Genomic DNA, 22,952 nt, shown 5'->3' on the forward strand with positions numbered 1-22,952 from the left:
CTGACCCAATGTTTCCAAATGTATGTACCAGTATAGTGATGGGAGAGACATCTGTAAGGGGCCATCCTTGAGATGGGACATTAAACTACTGATGCAGTTCTGAGGTCATTACTACTTGGTCATGAAGTCCCATGATCCTGTTGATAGGCGAAGGGGTGTTAAAAAAAAATGTCTTGACCCTTAAAATATCTCCCTGTCGAAGTTGCTGTGGCAGAGGAGTGAGTCAGTGTGGAGCTCCCAGCACACTCACCCTCACTCCTCTCCCACAGCTTCACACTCACTCTGCGTGGGTCTGTCATGTGAGCCTGGCCAGTTTCTCGGTGTCCTGGTGCTGCAAGCCTGCTGGAACTTCGCTTGTTAGTCCCTTCAGGTGTATCAGCCGTGGTCACAGCTTTCAGCACTGAAGCTTTACGTGATAGTCGACAAAATGAAAGAAGAAAAAACCTGCTTATAACTCTGATTTCCCATCTACCTTAAAAACAATTAAAAAAAAGTAAAAAGTAATTTTAAATATGTAGCAAATAAAACAAGTAAACCTACAGCATGCAATCTCGCCTTTCTTGATTAATGCAAAGTTAGTATTTAAAAATAAAAAGGGACTTGAGTGTCATAATTTATATAATTGAGTATATAATTTATAATTTATACTTTGATGCTCTGTTTTGAGCGCAGGTTGCATATCAACATGTACACTTGCAACCTCTAACTCGTGTACAGTGGAAGGATACTGGGGAAAAAAGTATTATACTGTATACAGATCTGAACATAAAGTTTCTCAGATGAAAATTGTGTAATACACTTACTGTACTTTCTAGCTAAAATGTAGAATTTATCACCAGTCACCCATACTTAGTCTATCAACCTATCCTACAAAGCACTGACATCAAAGGATGCCAGATTGGCAGCTTCTAGCTGTGACCCCATTATCAGTCTTCTGGCACAGGGGTCAATCCACCACATCACATTTTCCTGGGGAAAAATGAGCATGAAGGCATGAACATGTACAATAAACAGGCAGATGTGCACAATGATATTTGATAGCTTCTTCTTCTCAAAAGACCACATTTACATACATACAAAATTCTAAGGAAAATTGTCAGAGCGTGATGGCTCAGAGGTTAGTGGTTCTGGACTTGGATGTCACTCTGTGTGGAGTTTGTATGTTTTCCCTGTGTTTGCTTGGGCTTACACCTGGTGCTCTGGTTTCATCCTACAGGCCAAAGACAAACGGGTCGGTTAATTGGCCTCTAGGACAATTAGCCTTAGGTGTGTATGTGTGTGTCTGTTTATCTGTCTGTCCTGGAGTGGCATCCTGTCCATGGTGTATCCTGCCTTGCGCCTCTCCGGCTCCCCTGTGACCCTGAATTGGAAGAATCGGCTAGAAAAAGGATGGTTGAACTGGCAGAAATGTGTTACCCAGGCTTGATTAACTGGCTTAAAAAACTACTTTTTTATGTGCGCCTTCTGCTGACTCTCCTGTGTGTAAATGTCTGTCCCAATGGTGTCCGTAACTTATTAGGAGAGGAGAAATGTCCATGGCGGGCAGCTGGGGGAGCACGTTGTTGTACGGTGGAGAGACCAGCAGCAACGAGCCCCTCGAGAAGCACTTACTCCCCTTTCAGCTTGTTTCTTTGAGTTACTGCACGACTCCAGCTGTAGAGCCGCTGAAACTGTGTAACGAGCAGAACGTGACTAGGGAAAGTAGACACACCAGGGAATGTCACAATGAAGTAAGTACCCCCTGTACTTACTGTATGATCATGGGAAGACTGCAGAAAGCCCGCAGATTTACTGTAGTAAACTTCCCTGAGGGGAGGGTGATTCGGCTGTAGGATTCCATGGCCTGTGCGCGGAGGGACTGTTGACAGTTTCTCCCAGAAAGATATTTTTGAGGAGGGATGTGCAGAACAAAGCCAAAAACCTTCTGAACTCTTTGAGATATCATGTTGTCTGACTTGCGGTTTCAACCAAATAAATGACACGGCCGTCTTTCACAGGCCATGACGTCAAGGCGCGCCTCCTGCGCTTTGTCGTCTGGCTGGAAACCGGGTTAAGTTCCACTTTGTGCCTTTCTCTTGAGTGTTTGCCTCTGCGCAGTACGGTAATTTTGCGGATTCCACTTTGCTGTCTGTCCGCAGCAAAAAACCGCATGGTGCAACGTAATGTAAGAATTTGTTACAAAATTATAAACAACTTTTCCATGCCGTTACTTCTGCTGCCTGTTAGTCAGATTCCTCGAAGAGCAAGGAAAAATTGCTGTGGGTTGTATTTATCATGTCTGGAGTTCCTTGGCGTGTGTCTTTTGTATAGCTGTTGACTGCTGTGCAGGCTCTGACACTCTTTATAATCAGCAGTCTCTTCCTAATTATTGGGAATGCAGGCGCCTTTATAACTCCATTACGTTATAACTCCTGTAATCTTCCAGCACGTTCTTGACCAGCCCAGCTCAAAGACCAGTGAGAAAACAAACAGAGACTGGAATTGACCCAGCACCTGCTCAATGGTTTCACCCATGTTCCAGCTGCCATCATTGGGGTTAGGTGTCCAGATGAATTCTTAAGGATTTGTCTCCAGCAGTTTGCTTTTGTTATTTTTTTACCTCTGACACTATTAAAGACAGGGCTTGGTTGCTAGTGGCCTTAGCCCTTCACTACATCGCCCAGCGGCCAGGCCTGGCTGTGCAGATGGTGGTACTCTAGCACCGCATCGTATCAGAGCATTGGTGGCTGATGAGTTGCTGTGTTCTGTTTTCTGACTGATAGGCAGCTATGATATTTGTTGTTTCTAAGTCTGTCTTTTCGTCTGGAGAAGCTGTACATTTGTTGTATTTACAGCATACAGTATTTACTGTTTCTTACATTGGAATAGCCACAGTGGCCAGACTCCTGATACTGTAAGCTGTTTCATTGATACATGGTGAATTACTGAAGCAGGGCTACTTCTAGACATAGTGCAGCTCTTCTAATGTGGGGGGTCTGTGCTGTAATAGGGCTGGAAGCTGCTTTGATGGTGGTGGCTGTGTGCAGTGCTGGCTGTGATGAGGGCACAAAAGAGATCACAGAGTGACAGCAGAGCCCTTGATGTTAGGTCCTGGGCATGTGACCAGACCCACAATTACCCTTTTTGTTCTTCATGCAGCAGGAGCCAGAGTGAAGGTGCATCCTGGTAGTGCGGTTTGAAATGCAGTAGAGTTATGGCTCAGGATGAAGTGATCTTGTGATACTGCCTTAGGCAGGAGATGTTGTTGCAATTCTGTATAGGACATGGTGGAGCTGCCTGCAAAATCACCTCTTTTTTTTTTAAAGTGATTGGATAGGACTTCAGTGTGAAGTTCCCAGTGTGTCTGGTGTTACGTAGCAGGTTGTCTTGTGTCCTGGAAGTGCTTCCTGAGGGGGAGAGAGCAGTCAAATCACTAGAGCAGGAACAGGGCCGGAGAATGAATGAAACTCGATGTATATCCAGATATTGTGTTAGCAAGGCAAATGTGTCCCACCTCACCACAGGTGTGGGTGAGTGCTGTTTCTTTGCTACATGTCTATATCGTCATTGAGCATGGTATTTTGAGAGCCTCCCTACATGAGTCACTGAGGTGATTTTTTTTCTTTTTGTGGGGTTATTTGAGTGCTGTATGCCCGGATCACTTGCTGAAGTGTTAGTTCTTCTGGCATTACCTGATTTGTGTTGGTTAAATGTTACGGTGTTCCAGGAATCCAGAGAACTTAATAGGTGACTTTTTTACTTTCCCCGACTATTCCAGTGTCTTTCCAGAAATTCAGGACTTGCTGAGGTTGCTTTAAATACGAGTTGCATGTGTTTCGAGGGGTAAAAGATTTCTGTAACTGCATCTTCTCGAGTCTGTATTTGCTACTGGGTCGCCCGCCACCCTTGTTCCTTTCTGTAGGAATGTGTGTGTCTTCGACAAGCTGCCTGTGTGTGTGTCAGCCTGAATTCTGCACCTCAGTCCTTTAATGTTGAGTCATCTCTTTGGTCACATGGCTGCTTGTTAGAGGAAGAAATATAATCCAGAAGAGGAAGGCTTGAATTATCAGTTCTTCAAGGCTGCGAGTGCAAGTGTGTGCGTGTGCAGAGCCAGTACAGCACTCTTGTCTAACCAGTCCTTTCTCTCTTTCTCTCTCTCTCTCAATCTTTCTGTTTCTCCTTGTCTTTCTCCCTCACAGTGGTTTTTGGCTTTGCACTACGATGTCAGCTGTAGCTCTTCTGCAGTAAACAGTCAAAGGTAAGCTGTTTTCCCTCTCTCTTTCTCTCTGTTCGTCTTTTGTTGTGAAGTTGTGATATTTGTCTACTGCCTTCTGCTTGGGTCACCTTCCTGAATCAGCTGCTGTTCTGTTGAGACAGCAGCAGGCTGTGAAGAAAGCCTCATTTTAAGTGTTAATTTGGGTTTAATTTAAAGTTTGTGTTTTCTTTCATGTTTGCTGGCTTTGCTTGTTGCATTTGGCAGCATTGTGAAGAAAAGATGTAGTGTATTCATCATACCCTAGAATGTAGTACCTTTCCGGGTAACTAAACTGTTCTGTATTGCAGGTGATTGGCTGTCACTGTTAAACAGTTTATTGTATGTATGGGTTGGTGGGAGGCAGAGCTTTTCAGTAAAAATTCCCATTATCTTTCTTCACTTAATTACCCTTTCCATGGACTTTTATTCTTTGCTATCCTGTTTTACTAAAATGCTGTCTTCCAGACTGAAGCATACTCCCAAGTTTGCTGCTCACACATGCACACAGACTGACACACACCCACCAGCTACTTTCAAAGCTTTGACCTTTGGGGGATTTGCTGTGCACACAAGGCGACATACAGCTCTGATGTCTGAAAAATGAGATAGTCGTTTCTCGGCCCAGATAGTGCTCCCTTTGTGTGCGGCTGAGAGAGACAAGGGCTGCTCTTTCAGTCTTTCCATGACAAGGTACATATTACAAATCAGTGTAGGAGCTGACAAAACAACTCCATGGGGTAGTAATTCCTAGAAGTAAAATGACAGGGTTGGGAAAGTTTCATCTGTCAAAATATTTGACTTTTCTAGCATTTTTAGTTTAATAGTAATAGAAATTAAGATTTGTTTGTGTGTGTTCCTCTGTTTGAGAAGTGAAAACCATGACTCTGCGTAGTTTTAAGGCTTCTGTACACATTTTATGTGACCACCTGGTTGTATGTTCCTATGTGGTAGTCTGTTAATATAATTTTCCATCCTGGGAGTCTTGCTAGCCTTGGAAGACCTGCAGTTTTTGTGGGAAGTAAAGTATGATTACTCCTGTGTTAAAGGTATCTAAAACAAAGGATGATTTGGCATTTGGACAGTACAGTCAAGGGTTTAGAGCCCGTTATTTCTACAGCCACCGTACAGATTTCTACAGCCACTGCACAGATGGTTTATTATCATGATTGGTGCTCAGAAAATATTCTAAAGTTTAAAACAAGTTTATTTTGCAGTTCATGGTCAGTTTTTTTGTAGTACTGGTTAGCTTGCAAATACAGTAGTGTCTGTAATTTGCATGACTAATTACCTAAGTTTGCCTTAAGTGATGATTGAGTCACCCGTATGTTTTCTGTGTAATTTTTTTGCACGAAATTCACTTAGTTTATCATATTTTGAGAAGTAAACTTGAATGTGATTGCCTGGACAGTTACTTGTTTAAAAATGCAGCGTCCATGAACTCCCTTGTACACTCAAAAAACATTTGGTCAATTTCTTGCCTTGTGAGCTAGCAGTTTAGCATTTTTAAAATTTCTTCCAGAACAACTGTTAAAAAAAGACCATGAATACACCATGTAAACATTGTCTTGGGATCATATTAATTACAGTTGTTACAGATGAGTTTTACTAGGAGTGCATACTTGATTTATATAAAGAGGTTTTTCATACAGTCTGTGTAAAATCTGTTTTCCTTGTCTGAATGCCTTTTCTATTCAAAAAGGTTTAACAACTTAAAGCTTTTTGTTAGTGCTTTGGACACAGCACTCAACGGTGTAAAGTTCTCTTGGGATTATTTCTCAGTCAGTAATGGATGCATCGACCAGTTATCTTTACATGTCCCGCTCCATGTCAGAACTCTTTGCAAGGAGTCTTGTAAAGGCTGAATGCCCCTCTTGAGTAATAATTGGAGTAGTTCTTAAGAAGCGAGCAAACAATGGATATAGGGCTCAGCCAATATCTGAGAACCCCTGTCCTATGGGTGTGAGATGAGACGCAGGCGTGAAAGAGGTGGACAGAGGTTGGTTTTATCCCAAGAGGCATACCATTGTGAAGGTACAGTAAATGAAAAGGGCAGGTTGCTTGATTGATTTTACATGGGAATTATTTTAGTAATGTTTGATGTTTTAAAGAGTTGTCTACCGTGCAATCGGCACTAACTCAACATTAAAACATTGGGAGCTCTTTATACCTACAGTAGTTTGTTCCAGACAGTATCACAGAGCAACTAAAAAGAGCCAGGGAGATCCTATACCGTCCATGCAGCTTGTGATTGCCACAACTGAGGGGCCTGGAGCTCAGGAGCTATACTTCCCTGTGTTCTTTTACAAAATGTTGACATCAGACCATTCTTAAATGTGTCATCAAAAATGTCCATTCTAAGCCTGTGCATTTTTGCAGCTGTATGTGTTGGGAGTTCTCTGGAGGGTAAAACGATTGCTGCTATTGTTAGTGTTTGATAATGATTGTGTGTTCCATTTTAAGGCTCTAGGGAAGGAGTATTTGCAGGATGGGTGTTTGTTGTACAGCCTGAGCAGGCTGTTCTCTGCAGTGTCTGTATTAAAGCCTGCAGTCGGTAATAGATGCTCTGTGATATGGGAAAGCAGGCTGTGTTCAGTAGTATGAGCTTCAGATGAAGTTAAAGTTCCAGCACAGTCACTGCTGACTCACTGTGCTGTCACCTTGGAGAAGTCGCATCAGGAAGCAGCGAGGTAAAAAAAAGAATCGCCTTTTCTTCACTGCTTTCTCAGAGCCTGTGCTTTCTGTCACCCTGTAGGCTATGTACCATGGAGGTGCAGGGTGATCTGATGAGGACTGTAGTAGTGTTCTATCCAGTCCTACAATGGACTTTTGCATCTCGTGCCCTGTGTCCCTCAGGGGGGCTGGTGTGTGAGACGCCTGAGGCTGGTCACAAAGACACTGTACCCACCTCTGTCTGGGTGCCCTGGATGGCATTCCAGAACCCACTCCCGTGCCCTTGGGATATGGGCTGGGAAAAATCATTGGAGGGAGTCCTTCCATCTTTGGCTTTGTCCCTTAGGTGAAAACTACTGTAGGTGTCACCTTGTATCTAAGAGTGCCGACTGACTGCCTTCATAAGGTGGTAGAGCAGAGACTGGATCATCTACTCCTACAGATAGCTGAGCCAGATAAAAACAGAGAGCATGCTGGAGGGCCTGTGCAATGTTGTAAAATCAAGAAAATTGCCATTGGAGCCTGATAGTGTCTCAATACCTCACAAGGGGATTTTCACCATCCTTCACAGCTAATTGAAGAAGAGAGACAGGTGAGGTATCTGTGCTTTGGCTTATTAGTTTGATCTTAATTTACTGTGCTCCCTCATACTACAGTGAAAACAAGACTGCATGGTTTTGAAATTGAGGTGTATTTTGAATGCTGTCATAGCAACTGGAACTGTTGATTAACCAAACTGAAAGACATCCGTTCAAAATCAAAATATTTATACTAATAAAAGTTATCTGAAGTCCCATTGCAGCAATCCTTCTAGGTCACCTAAGTCACCTGTTATTTAGTATTAGAAACAGTTGTTTAAGCAATTGTTTAGCAAGTAATGTTTCAATGGAGGGAACACTGGTTTTTAATGACCAAAGGTTATTCTGATTTTCTTCCAAATTATCTTTAAATTCAGTTACTTAAGTGAACACACCACCTTTATAGTTTAAATGATCATTGTTAAATGGTTTCAGGCCTTAAAATCATCACTTAAAACTGATAATTTAAAGGCTACATAGCATATACAGCCTGCTGGACAGGGACTAGGAGATTTCTGAAATGTAAGATATGAAAAAGAAAACGGCAAATAATTTGCACTCAGTAATGAACACTTCTATTCGTAATGGTCTCTTACAATGCTTAAAAATGAGGCTCCTGTACACTATTGCATTTTCTTTGAGAGAGTAATACAGTACTGTGATCAACTACTTTTATTTTTTTACCCAGAAGCTAAGGATGGTAGGATGTGCTGTAAAGGCTTGTTTTATATTGGCTGCTTGTTCCCCTTCAATCCTGGTCTGAGTCTGGTTCATGGCGGAGTTCAGCCCACGCTAGCCGCTGGCCAGTCTGTGTTAGATCAACTTTGCTGTGAAGGAAGTTGAAAATTCCCTTGTGAGGTATTACGACACCATCAGGCTCCATTGCTGATTTTCTTGATTTTACACCATGTAAACGTGCTCAGCTATTTCGCAGATAAATGGTAGTCCAGGTTCTCGATCTCCTGAGTTCCTGTTTTAGCAATTAAAAGAAGAATATTGGGCTCAGTGTCCTCTTATTTAAAATAGAGGACTTCAATTGCAAATTTCTGGAGTATATATTGGGTTAGAAATTTAAGAAAAGCTTATTGTTCTAAGAAATAAGTTGATTATAAAAACAGACATGCAGTGAATAGTCTCACTTAAAGAACATTGTGAAATTGTTATAGGAAAGCAACGTAGAATTGAAGCAGAGATTACAAAGTTTCTAATTCGATAGGCTTGCTAGAGCACCTCGGTAAAACAAGACCTGCACACCCCGTTTCGAAAAAAGACACAACACACACAGACAGAATCTGATTATATTTGTGTAAAATAACATTGTAATACTCCGGTACAATTCCTTCCATCCCTGTGATATTCTCACAAGATAATACCATCTTTAGTAGAAACTGTAAATAAGTGGGTGGAGCGGTGGCACTGTGGCTAAGGATCTGAGCCTGTGGCTGGAAGGTTGCTGGTTCAAATTCTGTGGCCTGCAGAGGAATCCTACTCTGTTGGGCCCCTGAGCAAGGCCCTTTACCCCTACTGCTCTAGGGGATCTGTACAATGGCTGACCCTGCGCTCTGACCCCAAGCTCCTTTCCCTGTCTGTGTGTCTGTCTCTCATGGAGAGCAAGCTGGGGTATGCGGAAAGACAAACTCCTAATGCAAGGAATTGTATATGGCCAATTAAGTGAACTCATCTTAATCCCTGATTTTTATGAGCTGCGGCATCATGGTCATCTTGAACCCAGACTTGGTGTCGGATAATAGTAACTCTTGTACAGGATTATGTAATCAGATCTTATCAGTAAACTAAATAAGCAGACCATTTATATAGGATATAAGACATGTAAATTTTAAAGATTATTGCTGCTTATAAGATGAACTCAGTTCCCTTTTCCATATAGGAATTGAAGGATTCTGAAATTTAACATTTAAATTCCTCCACCCTTCCCGTGGGGAAGAGCACAGTTAAGCGGTGATCTGCTCTGTTCTCCACACAGAGGACTGACCTGCCTGAGCTGCTCTGGGCCTGTTGCTTATACATGTACCGATGTGTTCGTTATAGGAAGTGTTGCGACTTGCCTTCAACGCAAAGCTCGGCGTGAGAAGAAACGCAACGCACAATTTCAGTGCTTTTTGGCTCCAGCGCTTAACTGATCTATCTGAAATACCCAACAATTGTTTTTGAAAAAACACCTGCTGTGTCATGTCTGTCTTCATATTCCCAGTCGGCATGTTAGGTGTGTTTCACATGTGTCTGACAGTAGGTTCCAGCAGTAGGGAGTTGGGCTGCCAGGCCATGTGTCAGGCTTGTGCCTTCGAGCTTTGTACTGCAGAGGAGCACTGCCAGCTGGCAGCGGGTGCAGTGTCGGGATGCATGTTTTTCAGAGCCCTGCAGCCACAGCTAGGGAAGAGCAGTGTCAGTTTCCTGTTTTTTTGTGCAAAGACGATTCCTCCCAGGCAGTCGCATGATCTGGAGAGCCACAGATGCACATACGAGTCTTGGTACCTTCTGAGAAGGACACATGAGAGGAGGCCGTTTGGCCCATCTAGCTTGTTTGAAGGTTTGCTCTTTATCTGTTGTCGCTTACTCCATACCCCCACAACCCTTTGGGTAAAGAAATGCCTCCTATCTTCGGTTTAAAATGCACTTCATCATATTTTTCAATTCTGCCTTCTAATGAGAACATAGGAAAGAGTACAGATGTTTCCAGAAGTGGTGTTTAGTAGTTTGTCCAGTGCACATTTGTCATAGCAGCTGGCGGTTAAAATATGAATTTAGGTAATTTAAAACACAGTGTGTTTACATAGAATGCATAGAATTCTCAGTTGCATAAAATTATTCATATTTATCTTCAGATTAATTCACTAGAAAATATCACCTTCTAGCATGAATGGGCAATCAACACCACAGAAGAGCGATACCCATCAAATGTCTATACTGTAGTTTACTATTAGTAGAGGTGGTGGGTTTTGGTGCTTATGACTTGATCATAAGCCCCTTTTACATGAATATAGATGACTAATATTCTGATGCTTGGCTTTTATTCCATTAGCATAACATTCATATTCCTTCTCATGGGCTTTCTTCAGTTTGACATATTACAGTAACATGGTGGGGAAGGTGGGGATACTTTTAGATTTTCAAGAAAAACAGTTTATTTTTTATTTAAAAGTGTTTAATCCAGAGAGAGGTTTTTATGGACAGATTATCCTCACAAGATTTCATGTGGTATGTTGTAAAGTGTGGGAAGCCTTCTGTACTGTAGTCTGAGGAGAGGTTAAAACTTCACAGCCATTGTAGGCTTTCTCTGCTTTGTGTGCAGCTGTTTAATGTGAGGAGAGACCGTTTCCTCCATGTGCCACTACAGGGGGATTGTTTGAGCTGAATTCATCTATGTAGATAATGATCTGCTTCTCCAAACATAACTTTCCACACACTCATTTGCCTGTGCTGGGGAGTCCCAGATCTAACTTTGTATGTAGGCCTTCATATTTAAACTCATCCCACTACTGGTGAATTAGACAAATAAGATTTTAGGCCTCTGAAACCTTCACACTTCTGAGAACAGACAGCACTTCTTTATACAAAGGGATATGGTAGTGTGGAGGACCATACCCTACCTAGCTGCCAAGAAGAAGCTGGATGAGATTCTCTGATAAATTAACTGCTAACTACCAAATAATTCCTTATACTTATAGGTCTTTTCTGGGCCCTCCTCTCAAATTGCTTTACAGGTAATGGGACTCCCCTCCACCACCACCAACGTGCAGCCCCACCTGGATGATGTGATGGCAGCTATAGTGCGCCAGAACGCTCACTGCCCATCAGCTATCAGTGGGGAGGAGAGCAGAGTAACAAAGCCAATTCATAGATGGGGATTATTAGGAGACCATGATTGGTAAAAGTCAATGGAAAATTTGGCCAGGATGCTGGGTGACACCCCTACTCTTTTCAAGAAACGCTCTATGATTTTAAATGACCACAGAGAGTCAGAACCTCGGTTTTACATCTCTTCCAATGGACGGAGCCTTTTTACAGTATTGTGTTCCTGTCAGTATAGTGGGGCATTAGGACCCACACAGACTGCAGGGTGAGCGCCCCCCTATTGGCCCTACCAACGCCACTTCCAGCAGCAACCTTGGTTTTCCCAAGAGGTCTCTCATCCAGGTACTGACCAGGCTCATGCCTACCTAGCTTCTGTGGGTTGCCATTTGTGAGATGCAGGGTGATATGGCTGCTGGCCAAATCGAATAGAGAAGCAGAATAGCTTCTTGTTTTGTTATCTTTCTTCTGTTCATACAGTACCTACTGAGTGCTTCATGGCCCAGCAATCTAACTCATTACCTGAGAACACAGTGCAACCTTGCATTCTTATCCCTGACCTACAGTACTAAACACACTGCAGCCCCACACTCTGCCAAACACAGCAAGGCCTCACACTTCAAAACTGCGCCCCTAACCTTCTGCATTACAGGCCAGCACCTTTTCTGTATCCACTGAGCTCATTCATGTTTCCTCCTGGTATGTAAGTAAATATTAGTGTAACAGTCAGCAGGTCTTTTGTGGTTGAAGTGCTAGTCTTCAGATCAGGTTCATTTGCAGTGGTTCATTATATAATGAGGTCTCAGAATTTGTTTGGCATGTAGTCTCAAAACTGAGAGATCACAATGCTCACAATAAAACAGAACATTAACCTGTGATAATTTTAGTACTTGAGAAGTTTGCTTCGTAGTCGTTCTTGACAGATAACTCTTAATAACTTCTACACTTAGCTCATTCATTTCCCTCCCACTGGGTTCTGTTAGGCTCTCTCTTCTGTTACTCATGGGGCTGCAGGGTTCAGTGCTTTTCATTTCACTCTCAATATCTTTAAAACATTTATCACAATCTCTGCAGAATGCTAAAAGCCCCAGGAGATGCGTAGTCAGGACTGTAATGTGGTTAATGGTTTTGCAAGGGAGGTGGAAATCATATGAACATTGAAATTGGTCTGAACAAACCACCTGACATTTGTATACAGTAGCTGTTGCTGATTTGGTGCTTTGATTTCATATCTGTATATTCCCCGCTTGTCTCCCATTTTCAGAACTGGATAAGGATGTCTAGACTGTTTCAGTGGGTCTGACAGCACCACTTTCTGACCCTTGGCTGGTGATGGGTGTCTATATACAGCCTCCTGAGTGCACTGTCTCTTCTCTTTCAACCTTTATCTCTGTAGCATGAGAACAACAGTGATTTTCGGAGACATCTTCCTCAATGTAGGTATCTGTCACAGTATAGAAGAAAATACAGGTCATTCTCTCCAGCTTTTCTGAGTAGCCAGGTCTACCTGTCACTTAGTTCCTTATGGTCAGACTGTAACCACCTACCCTGTATTTCCTTAGGGTCTGTCTCTGCTTGCTGTCTCTCACCCTGGACAGATGCTTTTCCAGGAAGTAGTGCATTTTAGGGCTGAGTAGCACCCTGGTTTCCTCAAATGGTCCGTTCTAGTTTGAAGCTTACCTGTAATATTTCCTTAGACACGAGCAAACAAAGGAGCAAGATTGTCATCTCATCCAGCCATTGAAAGAATCCAGAGGAATAGGTTCAACAGCATAATTGAGTACCTTGTTCCAGACTCCAATATCCTGTTTTATAAAACATGCCTCCTGTTCTCCATTTTAAATAAAAGTTTGCTTTGTGTCCTTTGGTATTAAATCTGATCAAGATTTTGCATATGAAGAATGTCTTATGTCCTTTTGGCCCCGAGTTGCTACTTGTCATGCTGACTTGTCTGGAACTCATAATCTAAAGGGTTCTTTCCATTGCTACAGTATGTGGAATAAGTACTCTACCCCCTGTGCCAGCCCGTTATCAGCATGTCTTATCACATATGCAGGTTTCTTTATCATGAACCAGCTGTTAATGACCTTCCAGGTTTTGAAAAATCACTGCAGTTCTTGCTGAAGAATCTTTCCCCCCTGCAGTAAAAACTGTAGGTGTTGTTCATACCTGTGAACCCTACAGTACATACAGTAATAGATTACCCATCTAGCACTTCTATCACATTAGGAAAGACAGGGCTGTCAAATTATTTGCTCTTCCATTTAGCTTTTAATGTCCACATTAACATCTACAACGGGACCTTTAAGACCTTGGTTGATGTGAGCACAAAATTAAAAGCTTTTAGGCTGACTGTTTTTTGCTGGGTGGCCATCAGCCACAAAATGAAGGTATTCTGATGTCATCTCTGAAAAGGGCACAACTGAGTGGAGTTTGCATCTTCACCATTTATTTTCCTTTGTAGGAGTTGTGTGGCTATATTATAGATGAGATGTAAGAGTCCTTCACTTGCCTGCAGCATTAGCTCAAGGACTTTGCATTGTGCCACATATTCTGTGCATTAATAGAAAGTTATTACTCCTGTCTGTAACACATTCTCAGTATTACCATTTTTATGATCTTTTTCACAGCCGGAACACCAACTGTTCAGTATGATGTGATTTCACAAGATAGTAGTGTTGTTCTGCACGATACTTGATGTCCATCAGGATGGTCACTTAAGAGGACAGCACTCTCACTTTATTTTCTCGCTCTTTTGACACAGGTTATGCTGCCCAAAAGCTCCCCGCTTAGTCTGAGTGAGAAAGAAAAGGGTTAAAGTTTGACTGGTGAGATTCCATTCGCCGACACAGAGCTGAAGCAGAAGCACAGCCATGAGCGACGCCCAGGTTTCTACCGAGATCCACGACATCGTGGCCTCTGTGATTCACACTGTGAGTACACCTGCTCATGTCCTTCCAGAAGAGCCACGTCTGATGTATCCTCTGCTTCATCACAGATCAGAGCAGTGCTACACCTGTCCTAGCTCTAAAGGGAACTGCTGTGAAACGGACTAACTGCTGCAATAAACACTTAGTACATCACAGAGTTGGCACAACAATGGCTTCAAAGATGGAAAAAATGTGGAATCTAGCAGAGACAGAGAAGTAAATGACTCTGTTCTCTGGTTATCAACTATTTAATTTATCTGAAGGTAGTTCTTTAGGGTTTTATCTCTTTTGCGACCTTTCTGAGCATATGATGATGTGAGGGAGGTACCCATTTGTGCCGTGCAGTGTGGGTCCGTGTCTGCGTCTGCGAGCGTTAAGGTGTTTTAAAGAGGAGAGGAAAGATCAGATAGGCCACCTGCTGATAGATTATGTGCCTGACCACTTGCACCATGCTGATCAGACCATAATTATAGTTCCTATTGCTCTTAGTTAAATTTAGTTACATTTATTTCACCGTTCCGTACAAAAGTGTAGGTAAAACACAGAAGACAAAGATTCTATTTTCACATGAAACATGGAAAAGTTTATTGTATTCCATATAAATGTGTTTTCCTCCAGAGAGGTCTGGTGCTGGGCCTGGCAGCACTGTAAATGAGGGATCTTTTGCTTGATTGGGGTCATATTTTGTGATGACAAATGCCATCTGAAAGACTGCTTTTACTGCAGTAATTCATTTTTTCATGCTTATTGCGGTAGGCAAATATTTTTCTAAACAAAATTTTGTTTTAAAAACTGTTTTTATTGTTAACAGTTAATATATACATAACGCGCATCAAAAGAAAGGAAAGGCAGAAAGCTGCCCTATTAGTGGCTTGCTCTTGGAGCTTAGAGAAGATTAGACCGAGAACTCCATTATATACAGTATGTAAATATAAATATATATTCCTAGATTGGCTAGACTCTTCCACTAAATACAATGTATTTGAGAGACAGACCTACTATTTGATTTAGAATGCAAGGTTCCTTAATACCTTACTAAAGACCAACAACAAAAATCGTGTCCCTTCTGTTTTGACCATAAAGTCTCCTTTATTTTTGCACGTCTCTTGTAAAACAGAAGTGGACTTTGTGTTATTTAGTCATGGTAAGTAGGAAGGATTATGTAACTGAAAAATGATTGTCGTTTTAACTGTATCTGCGTGGCTCTGCATTACATCATTCAAGCTAAGTTTTCCTTCTAGCAGTATGTGGAAAACAATGTGGTTCAAATCCACTTAAACCTCAGCATCTGCAATGGTTGCAGTTAATAGCAAATGTGCATTGTGAGTATAATGCAACATTGTTTGAAAGAAAATGGAAGTTTATGCTCAGTATTTTTCATCAACACTGTTGAGTCCTGACACTACATGTCTGTTTGCGATGTTATGTTGTGGGATTTTAAAATACCCTGATGGCTATTATAACTGCTTCTTTTTTGTTGAAGTCCATGTAATTAATTCATAGAGTAAAAATTGTGAGACATTCCTCTTCAGCAGAGAAATCACGTGTCTGTCTCCTCTAAAATAACAGCGTTGCTTCTCTATAAGATACTGAAACATTCTTGCACGATGGTTTGGATTGGTGTGGATATCCAGTCCTGACTAAGGAGGACTGTGGTGTTTGCAGTTTTACACCCAAAGTTTACTTTTAACTACTTTATTTAAGCCTAGAGTTAGTTAGTGTTAGTTAGTTTAAGCCTAGAGTTGTCAGTGCTGACAATTTCAGGAGGTCTATGAAACCTGCTGGACAGGACCCTCCAGGAACAGCACTGGATAGCCCTCCTCTAGTTATTTGTGCTGCTCACATTCAATAATCGTATTACTGTTGTACAGTATTCTGTTATCTTAGTTTCTTAGAGTTATCTTTACAGTCTCCTTTGTTTCTTAGGGGAATGTGTATGGTTGAGTGAAAGTTAACCCAGAGTGTAGTAAATACAGAGTTACTGTAGTTTCATTTTTTGTTCTTATTGTTCTTGAAGGGATCAACAGTCATCATGCTCGTATATGAATAATAAATCAAGTTTTGCTGAATTATATCCTTCTGTATTTGTGCTTGTGCTTAAGATATTTACACACTTGATCACAGCAGGTAGGGGATTTGCTTTGTCACTCTTTGGTGGCTCTTCACCACTGTGATTAAAGATTTATCAGAGTTTTTTTGTACTAAATTAAGAAATATGATGAAGACTATGACAATAGTAAGTACTTATAAACTGTTTGATTTCAGTTTTTTTCATATCTCAATACCTATCATCCCATCACTAACAGCTGATAGAAAGTACAGGAACCGTTTCATCTCCCCTATGAGGAAAGGAATTCTTTTTAAATACTCTTCTTGTCTGTGTGCTTTTAGATACTGATCAAATAACAAAATTGGGTAAAATTGAAATAGTATGCCTTGGAGCACATGACTGCAGCTGTTGTGCAACAGAGCTGGGAGTGAATGTGCAAAGACTGGGCGCACTTCCTATATTCCTCTTTTACAGACCCCTCTGTGGGGCTGTGCGCTGTGTTTTTTACTTGTTGACAATTAAAGGCGGGAGGTTTGGGTTTCGCTTAGCTATGTATATTTTATAATGTTATCAGCATCCTTTTTGTGGTCTGCTCCTATATTATCTAGATATAAGACAGGCTTTGTTTCTGCTCCCTTCAATAGGCCTTCCTATTGATCTTATTTTCAATTGTTTATTGAATAAAGGTTTCTACTCTATAAAAAGTGACTTTTTAGTCTGCTCAGTGTCTTTTGAATTCAGGAAGATTTTCTGATTCATGTAATTTGTTTTTGTCTTTAATTTTGCAGAATATCAAATGTGCTACTAGCTATGTGCCTCAGTGTACCAATTGACAACCAAAATTAAGAATAATTGTTTAACCTCAAAGGAGTTTCATTCTAAAAAAAACTAATCTAAATTGTACATCAGAATAATTTCTCCTAATATTTAACTAATGATAGTGGCCAGTTTTATTTCCCAATTAAGCCCAGGAAAACGTGCTGAACTGTTGGACTGGACCTGTTGTTTAAACAGTTCTTTTAGTGTAGAGTTACACACAATTATCCAAGGAGTTAGTGTCCCCTTTTCCTCATGACTTATTCATGCACAGCTTATTACCAGTAGGTCTGTATCTGTCTTTCTAATTTTGTGAGCCTCAGTTGTTCCTCGCCCAGCTAGGGCACAGTCTCAGAGGCTAGTCTAGCCGTGTCTTCTCTGCTCAGGTACCCTGAGGCGACGCCAAGCTCTTGCAGTTGGCACGGTCACAGGAAGCTCATTGCTTTGCGCCAGTGGTCTCCCGCCACATTCTGCGCCGCAGGTTACGCGAAGTGGTCTGGACACAGGGTGCTGTTCATTCTGAATTCGGTGTTGGCTGGGGTCTGTAGCTGCTGCGGAGGGTGGATCAGGGCTTCACCTGTGTACTCTCTTTCCTGTCAGTGTCAGACCAAGGCTAAGCCTACATGCCAATGGCTCTCTCCCTGCATCTAGGACTGGTGTTGCTCAGTGTGTTTCTCTTTCTTCGTGGCGTCTGCACCACCATACTGTATCTCCAGTTATTGCAATTCAGAATTTCCTTTAACGCCTTTTTGATTCATCTGTTGATTTACAGTACCAAGACTAGGCTATATTGTCTTCTGTGGCTGAGACTTTAGGAAAAGGTGGCATTTCTTTCTGTAAGCTAGGGGCGATGCAGATCCTGTTGTCTCAGTGTTTTTTGTCCCAGAAACATTGAGATTCTGGACTTGATCACGCTGTGAATCTAGCCTCTGGCCAGCTTTAGGATATCTTTCAGAAGTTTCCATCTTCCCCTTCAGGGCTGTGTTGCAAAGCAGACATTCCTGCTCTAGAAGGCACCTAAAGAAATGATCTCAGAGCTGAAAAGACAGACTAAATTAAATCTCATCAGAGTAAACAAATGGTTTCATTTTAGATTTGATTTAGTTAAAGCTGTGTAAATGCAGAATGGTCAGTTGATGTTTGCGCAGGTTATAAGAGCTCAATTGACCTACTCTTGGTAATCACAGTGCCTAGCCAGGAAATTATTAAAAAACAGCAGAGTTTACCATAGCTTAAAAGGAAATATACTCAAATTAAATATGAGTGTGCTGACTGTGTTGTAATATTTTAACTAAGCATGATAACCATTTAACTGTATTTTACACAGGCATTTGTTCCAGTATAACTAATTATATTTTGAGAGTAGAAATTCATTATTTTTCTAAAGAGGGCAGGTTTGTGCCCACTTAATGTTGCTGTTGCCTCTCACTCTCATTCCTAGTGAATACTTTCAGAAGTGTTGAAAAAACAAATGCCAATGTTTGTTGTTCGCAATGATGGCTGTTCATATTTGTATAGTAGTATGTTCGATTTTGAAGGATTTTTTTAAGACTCTTGTATTAGGAGAGGGACAGATAAAGCAGGGGTTTTACGTGATTAAAGCCAGTTATCTTTTGGAAACACTGTGAAATGTTGCTGCTTGCTTTCCGAGAAGGTCAATTCTTGATAAAGCTGTTGAGTTTGACTTTGCTGGGGTTTTCTGATATCGATGCGATGACAACCAGCGAGTGACTTATTTGGATATGTGGGACTGCAGGACTGTGAAAAAACAAGCTCTTCAAGGTGTTGCTGTACTTGGAAATTCCATATAAAGAGAGAGCTCCAAGAGATGTGCATTTTTAAAAAGAGTACTGTATAAACATTTTGGACATTAAAAGTTTTGAAATTATTTTGAATGATCATTTGAAGTTGAATGATGGGCTGGCCCTAGATTTAGTGGGCCCAAGGCAAGATCTTGAAAAGGGGACCATCCAGATCACAATTTGCACCCAAAACTTATTTTACCAGAAAAATTAAATTAATTATACACTGTAACAAAAAACTTATTAACCAGATTTGAAGAACACATAATAAATAACATACAGACAAGAACAGGAAGCATACATTTAACAAAGATAACATTCTAGTAAAACTGTTAACTTCTAGTTAAACACTTCAAGTGGCCTACAGGTACGTGCTAGTTTGCCAGTTACGGGCTCAAAACCAAATGTGCAAATAGAAATGCTTCGTTTGGCATACCTCTGTTTTGAGATCGCTTATCCTGCTCCTTTCTGCGCATCCTTTTCTCCATGCCCAGTGAGTACGTCCTTTTGGAGGTCATAGTGCATTTACTAGTTGCAACTACATGATTATAATTTTTAACCATTACAATATATACATCGTTTGCAACACAAGTAAAAGGTTACTTGTAACGTTTCATTAAATGTTACATGTACTGGTTTAATCCAACCAGATTAATAAAATTGATCATACTACCTTCTGAAATTAAACCAACAGTATTCGGTGTAGCAGGAGCTGAAACAACACTGATGTTGTCATCTTATGGTCATTGCATTTAATAAACTACTACACTTACTTTCACAACTAATAATATTATAATTTAAACTAACTTTAGCAACTTATATTAGCATAGCAGACATAGAAATTGCCAATCGAGGGAATATTAGGCTCACATTTGAATGTGCTGATTAAATAAAAGTTGAATTGCACGCTGAAGGGACCCCCTGGTGGCCTCACGGCCTGTGACAGTTGCGTAGTTTATCTAAACCCAGGGCTAGCCCTGGCTGAATGTCAAGAGTGGTGAAAGTCTAGAACAAATAGCATACAGAAAGGATCTGGTATACACCCTCATCAGGAGAAAAACACCAGTGTGCCATCGGTATGCTGGAGGCTTGAACTGTTACTGTTCTTTTAAGTGATGAATCAAAATTGTGAATGCTGGTGAGTGTAGGACAATATTCCTATTTTGTAGGAATGTGCATATACAGACCAATTGGCTGTCCGGACAGGAGTTTGTAGTGGATACAGAACTCCACTTGTAGTCATTGATCGAGGTCAGGGACCTCAGCTGCCACTCTTTCTGTAGACACATCCTGTCATTGCATCATTCCAGCAGAATAGCGGAGCCTCATGGTGCTTGTGTAATGACTGCAGAGAATGGGACATTCCCTGGATGCTCTGTGCGCTGAATCTGCCAGACCTGAGCCCCATTGAACATCAGGGGGATGAGTTGGGATTATGTGCGGCTTCAAGGTCTCAGAGACCTGTTGAAAGGTGAATCATTCTCCAGGCTGTGTGAGGGAAATGGGACAGAAGTACAAGGTTCCAGATGCTCTCTTGGGGAAACACTTTGCTTCCCGCCGTGCCCATTAAGCCTACTAGCCTGTGCTAGTGGTCTTACAGTACACCCACTGTTGCACTTATTAGTCAGCTTATTAGAAAAAAACTTTTGTCATTCTCCTGATAACTTTGTGAATTCTATGCAGTTATGAATATTAAAAATGGAAGTACATGGATGTTAAGGGATTTCAATAATTGTTTGATTGTTTTTTTTGTGCCAGGACACCAAGGTTGACACCCCTACTCTTACTAAGAGTGCCATGGGCCCTTAATTACAGTATAGTGCAATGTCCTTTGGCTGCTGTACTGGCACGTAAGTTTGGTCTTGAAGGAAGAGTGTCATCTACTTGTCCAGAAACAGTACTTACAGAACCAACCTGGTCTTCTTCTCTCCCAGTAGAGAGAGGAGTTCAGATCTGCCAAGGTCAGGCAGCTAGGTGGTTAACAAGAAATGGGATAAGTAGTTGGAAGATTATTCAATCACCCGATTATTGGGCATTTCTCCACGTGCTCATATGCTTGCTTTTCATTTCTTCTCTTGAGGCTGAGGGTTTTGAAAGTTTAGATTTATCAATGGATCTAGTTCACCTTATAATTATAAGCAATAGTTAAGTGAAGTACTGAATAAGCTTGGGATCCAAATGCTCTTCATGGAAAGCAGTAAATAGCCCAGCAGATAGTGACTGCTGAATTTCCCCAGTTCGAGATTAGTGAGCAGTGACAGTAGAGGTGTAATATCAAGGGAAATCCTCACCCCGCACACCACCTTTCCCACTACTACAGCTTGCTTTTATTGCCTGCAGCCATCCATATTTCTGCATGTCAGCCATGCAGTGAACCAGTGAAAAATGCTCTGTGGTTAATGATAATGTAAAGGAATTATGATAATGGCTGTGGTTTTGCCTTCCGTGTGCTGCTAGTGGTGAGGGCCTCTGCATTCAGATGGACCTGTGATAAGCAGTGCTGTCTGTGAGCAGGACTGGATGCACAGTCAAGTGAGGTTGGAAAGTTACAGGGACTGCATTTTGATATGATGTATTGAAATACTGCTGGAAGATTCATCTGTGTTTTGTGGTCTTAAAATTAATAGACACAGCACAAGCAACAGGGAGTGTCTGGATACTGAAAACGGGTGCAAGGAGAGCTCCTGTCTATCTTGACGATTGGTTTGTATACAGCACCATATTTACTGATTGAAGTGTTGTCAATGTGACAATGCATCAATCTCAATATAACGCTTATCGTCATACAGTATCCTATTCCTGTTAATACTAAGGAACAAGTAATAGGTTTATTCCATGCTGAAAAAAAGAAGAAAGAGAACACAAGGTTTCGGCCGTGGAGCCTTCTTCAGGTGTGCTACAGGTGTCCCACACCTGAAGAAGGCTCCACGGCCGAAACCTTGTGTTCTTTCTTCTTTTTTTCAGCGTGGAATAAACCTATTACTTGTTCCTTTGCAGCCTACGCGTGCTGACACAGCTACCCACCTGTTAATACTAATGCAAGCTTGATCTTGAAAAAAGTTAAGCTTATAACTCAATTTGGATATTTAACTTCAGGTATTTATTACGACTCAATAGTGTAAATAGATGTGTCTCAGAATTCATTACGCCGTGTTCAAGATGTCTATCTCTTAAGTATTTATTTTTAAACACTGACATAATGCACAGGTGCTTTAAATGCATTTGGCAAGAACAGTCAACGCGCTTGACGGACTGGCACGTTCTGAAAAGGGGAATGCTGTTGGGAGATCAGCAGGAACGGAGGCCTTTTGTGCTGAAACTTTTAATTTTTTTCGAGGATTAGCAAAGACTTCCTGACTGAGAGTTAGAGAACACCCCTGAGGAATTAATGCCCTGCTGACGGGCTGAAAGCTATAGTAAGAACAGTAGCAAGTTGCACATGGTGGTACATTTGTGGGTCCCCACATTCCTCAGCAGATTTATTAAAACCAGCTTTGACTTAACCTGGTTTTGTGGGCTTTTTTTGTTGTTGTGTAGTAGCAGCTTAGGAACCAGACTTACCAATGTGCTGTGAAACAATGGCCATAGATGTCCTGCCAAGCTGGGCAGTCAGCCTGCCTGTACTGTGCCAGATACCCCTGCCTTTAACTCTGGCTCTGCAGAGGCCCTGTTAATCAAACCATTTTGAAAAGAATAGTTCAGACTTGGACTGCGCCTCCTCCCTCTGGACCAAGGGCAGTTTGAAGGTCAGAAGAAGGTCTTTATTGGACAATGCTGTGGGCCTATGTTTCCCTTCTGTTACTAGAAGTGTCCCCACTGGAGGCTGTGTCTTTAGTCACTGTTTCTTCTCTGTTGACAGATATTTAACTTTTTGTCTGTTAAAATGTGTTTAACCTGGAGCCAGAATCTGCAAACTAATTCTTGTAATTTGGTCATTTTCTGGATATGATGGAGTGAGTGAGGCACGAGGATTTTCTGCGTACCACACAGTGCCACGCACTGAACTAAGCAACAGAACTAATACTTTGACCCGAGACACAACTACAGATTCAGACATTTGGT

General features: G+C 41.5%; 1 protein-coding gene across 8 annotated transcripts in view; it reads left to right on the plus strand.

The window, feature by feature from the left end:
* The window catches only part of slc4a2a (solute carrier family 4 member 2a), a 107,152-nt gene that overhangs the window by 39,173 nt on the left and 45,027 nt on the right, over positions 1–22,952 (plus strand). For 4 of the 8 annotated variants that reach the window (XM_069191113.1, XM_015354525.2, XM_069191114.1 and 1 more), the window contains 2 exons: positions 4,179–4,237; positions 14,057–14,225. In XM_069191113.1, the coding sequence (XP_069047214.1) occupies positions 14,166–14,225 (60 nt within the window). In that variant the 5' untranslated portion in view covers positions 4,179–4,237; positions 14,057–14,165. Of the gene's footprint in view, positions 1–3,893; positions 4,238–14,056; positions 14,226–22,952 lie in introns of those variants that run through there. The other 4 variants (XM_015354528.2, XM_015354529.2, XM_015354527.2 and 1 more) reach the window with 2 other exon arrangements.

The sequence above is a fragment of the Lepisosteus oculatus genome, chromosome 6, assembly GCF_040954835.1.
Source record: "Lepisosteus oculatus isolate fLepOcu1 chromosome 6, fLepOcu1.hap2, whole genome shotgun sequence".
In the NCBI taxonomy this organism is placed as follows: domain Eukaryota; kingdom Metazoa; phylum Chordata; class Actinopteri; order Semionotiformes; family Lepisosteidae; genus Lepisosteus; species Lepisosteus oculatus.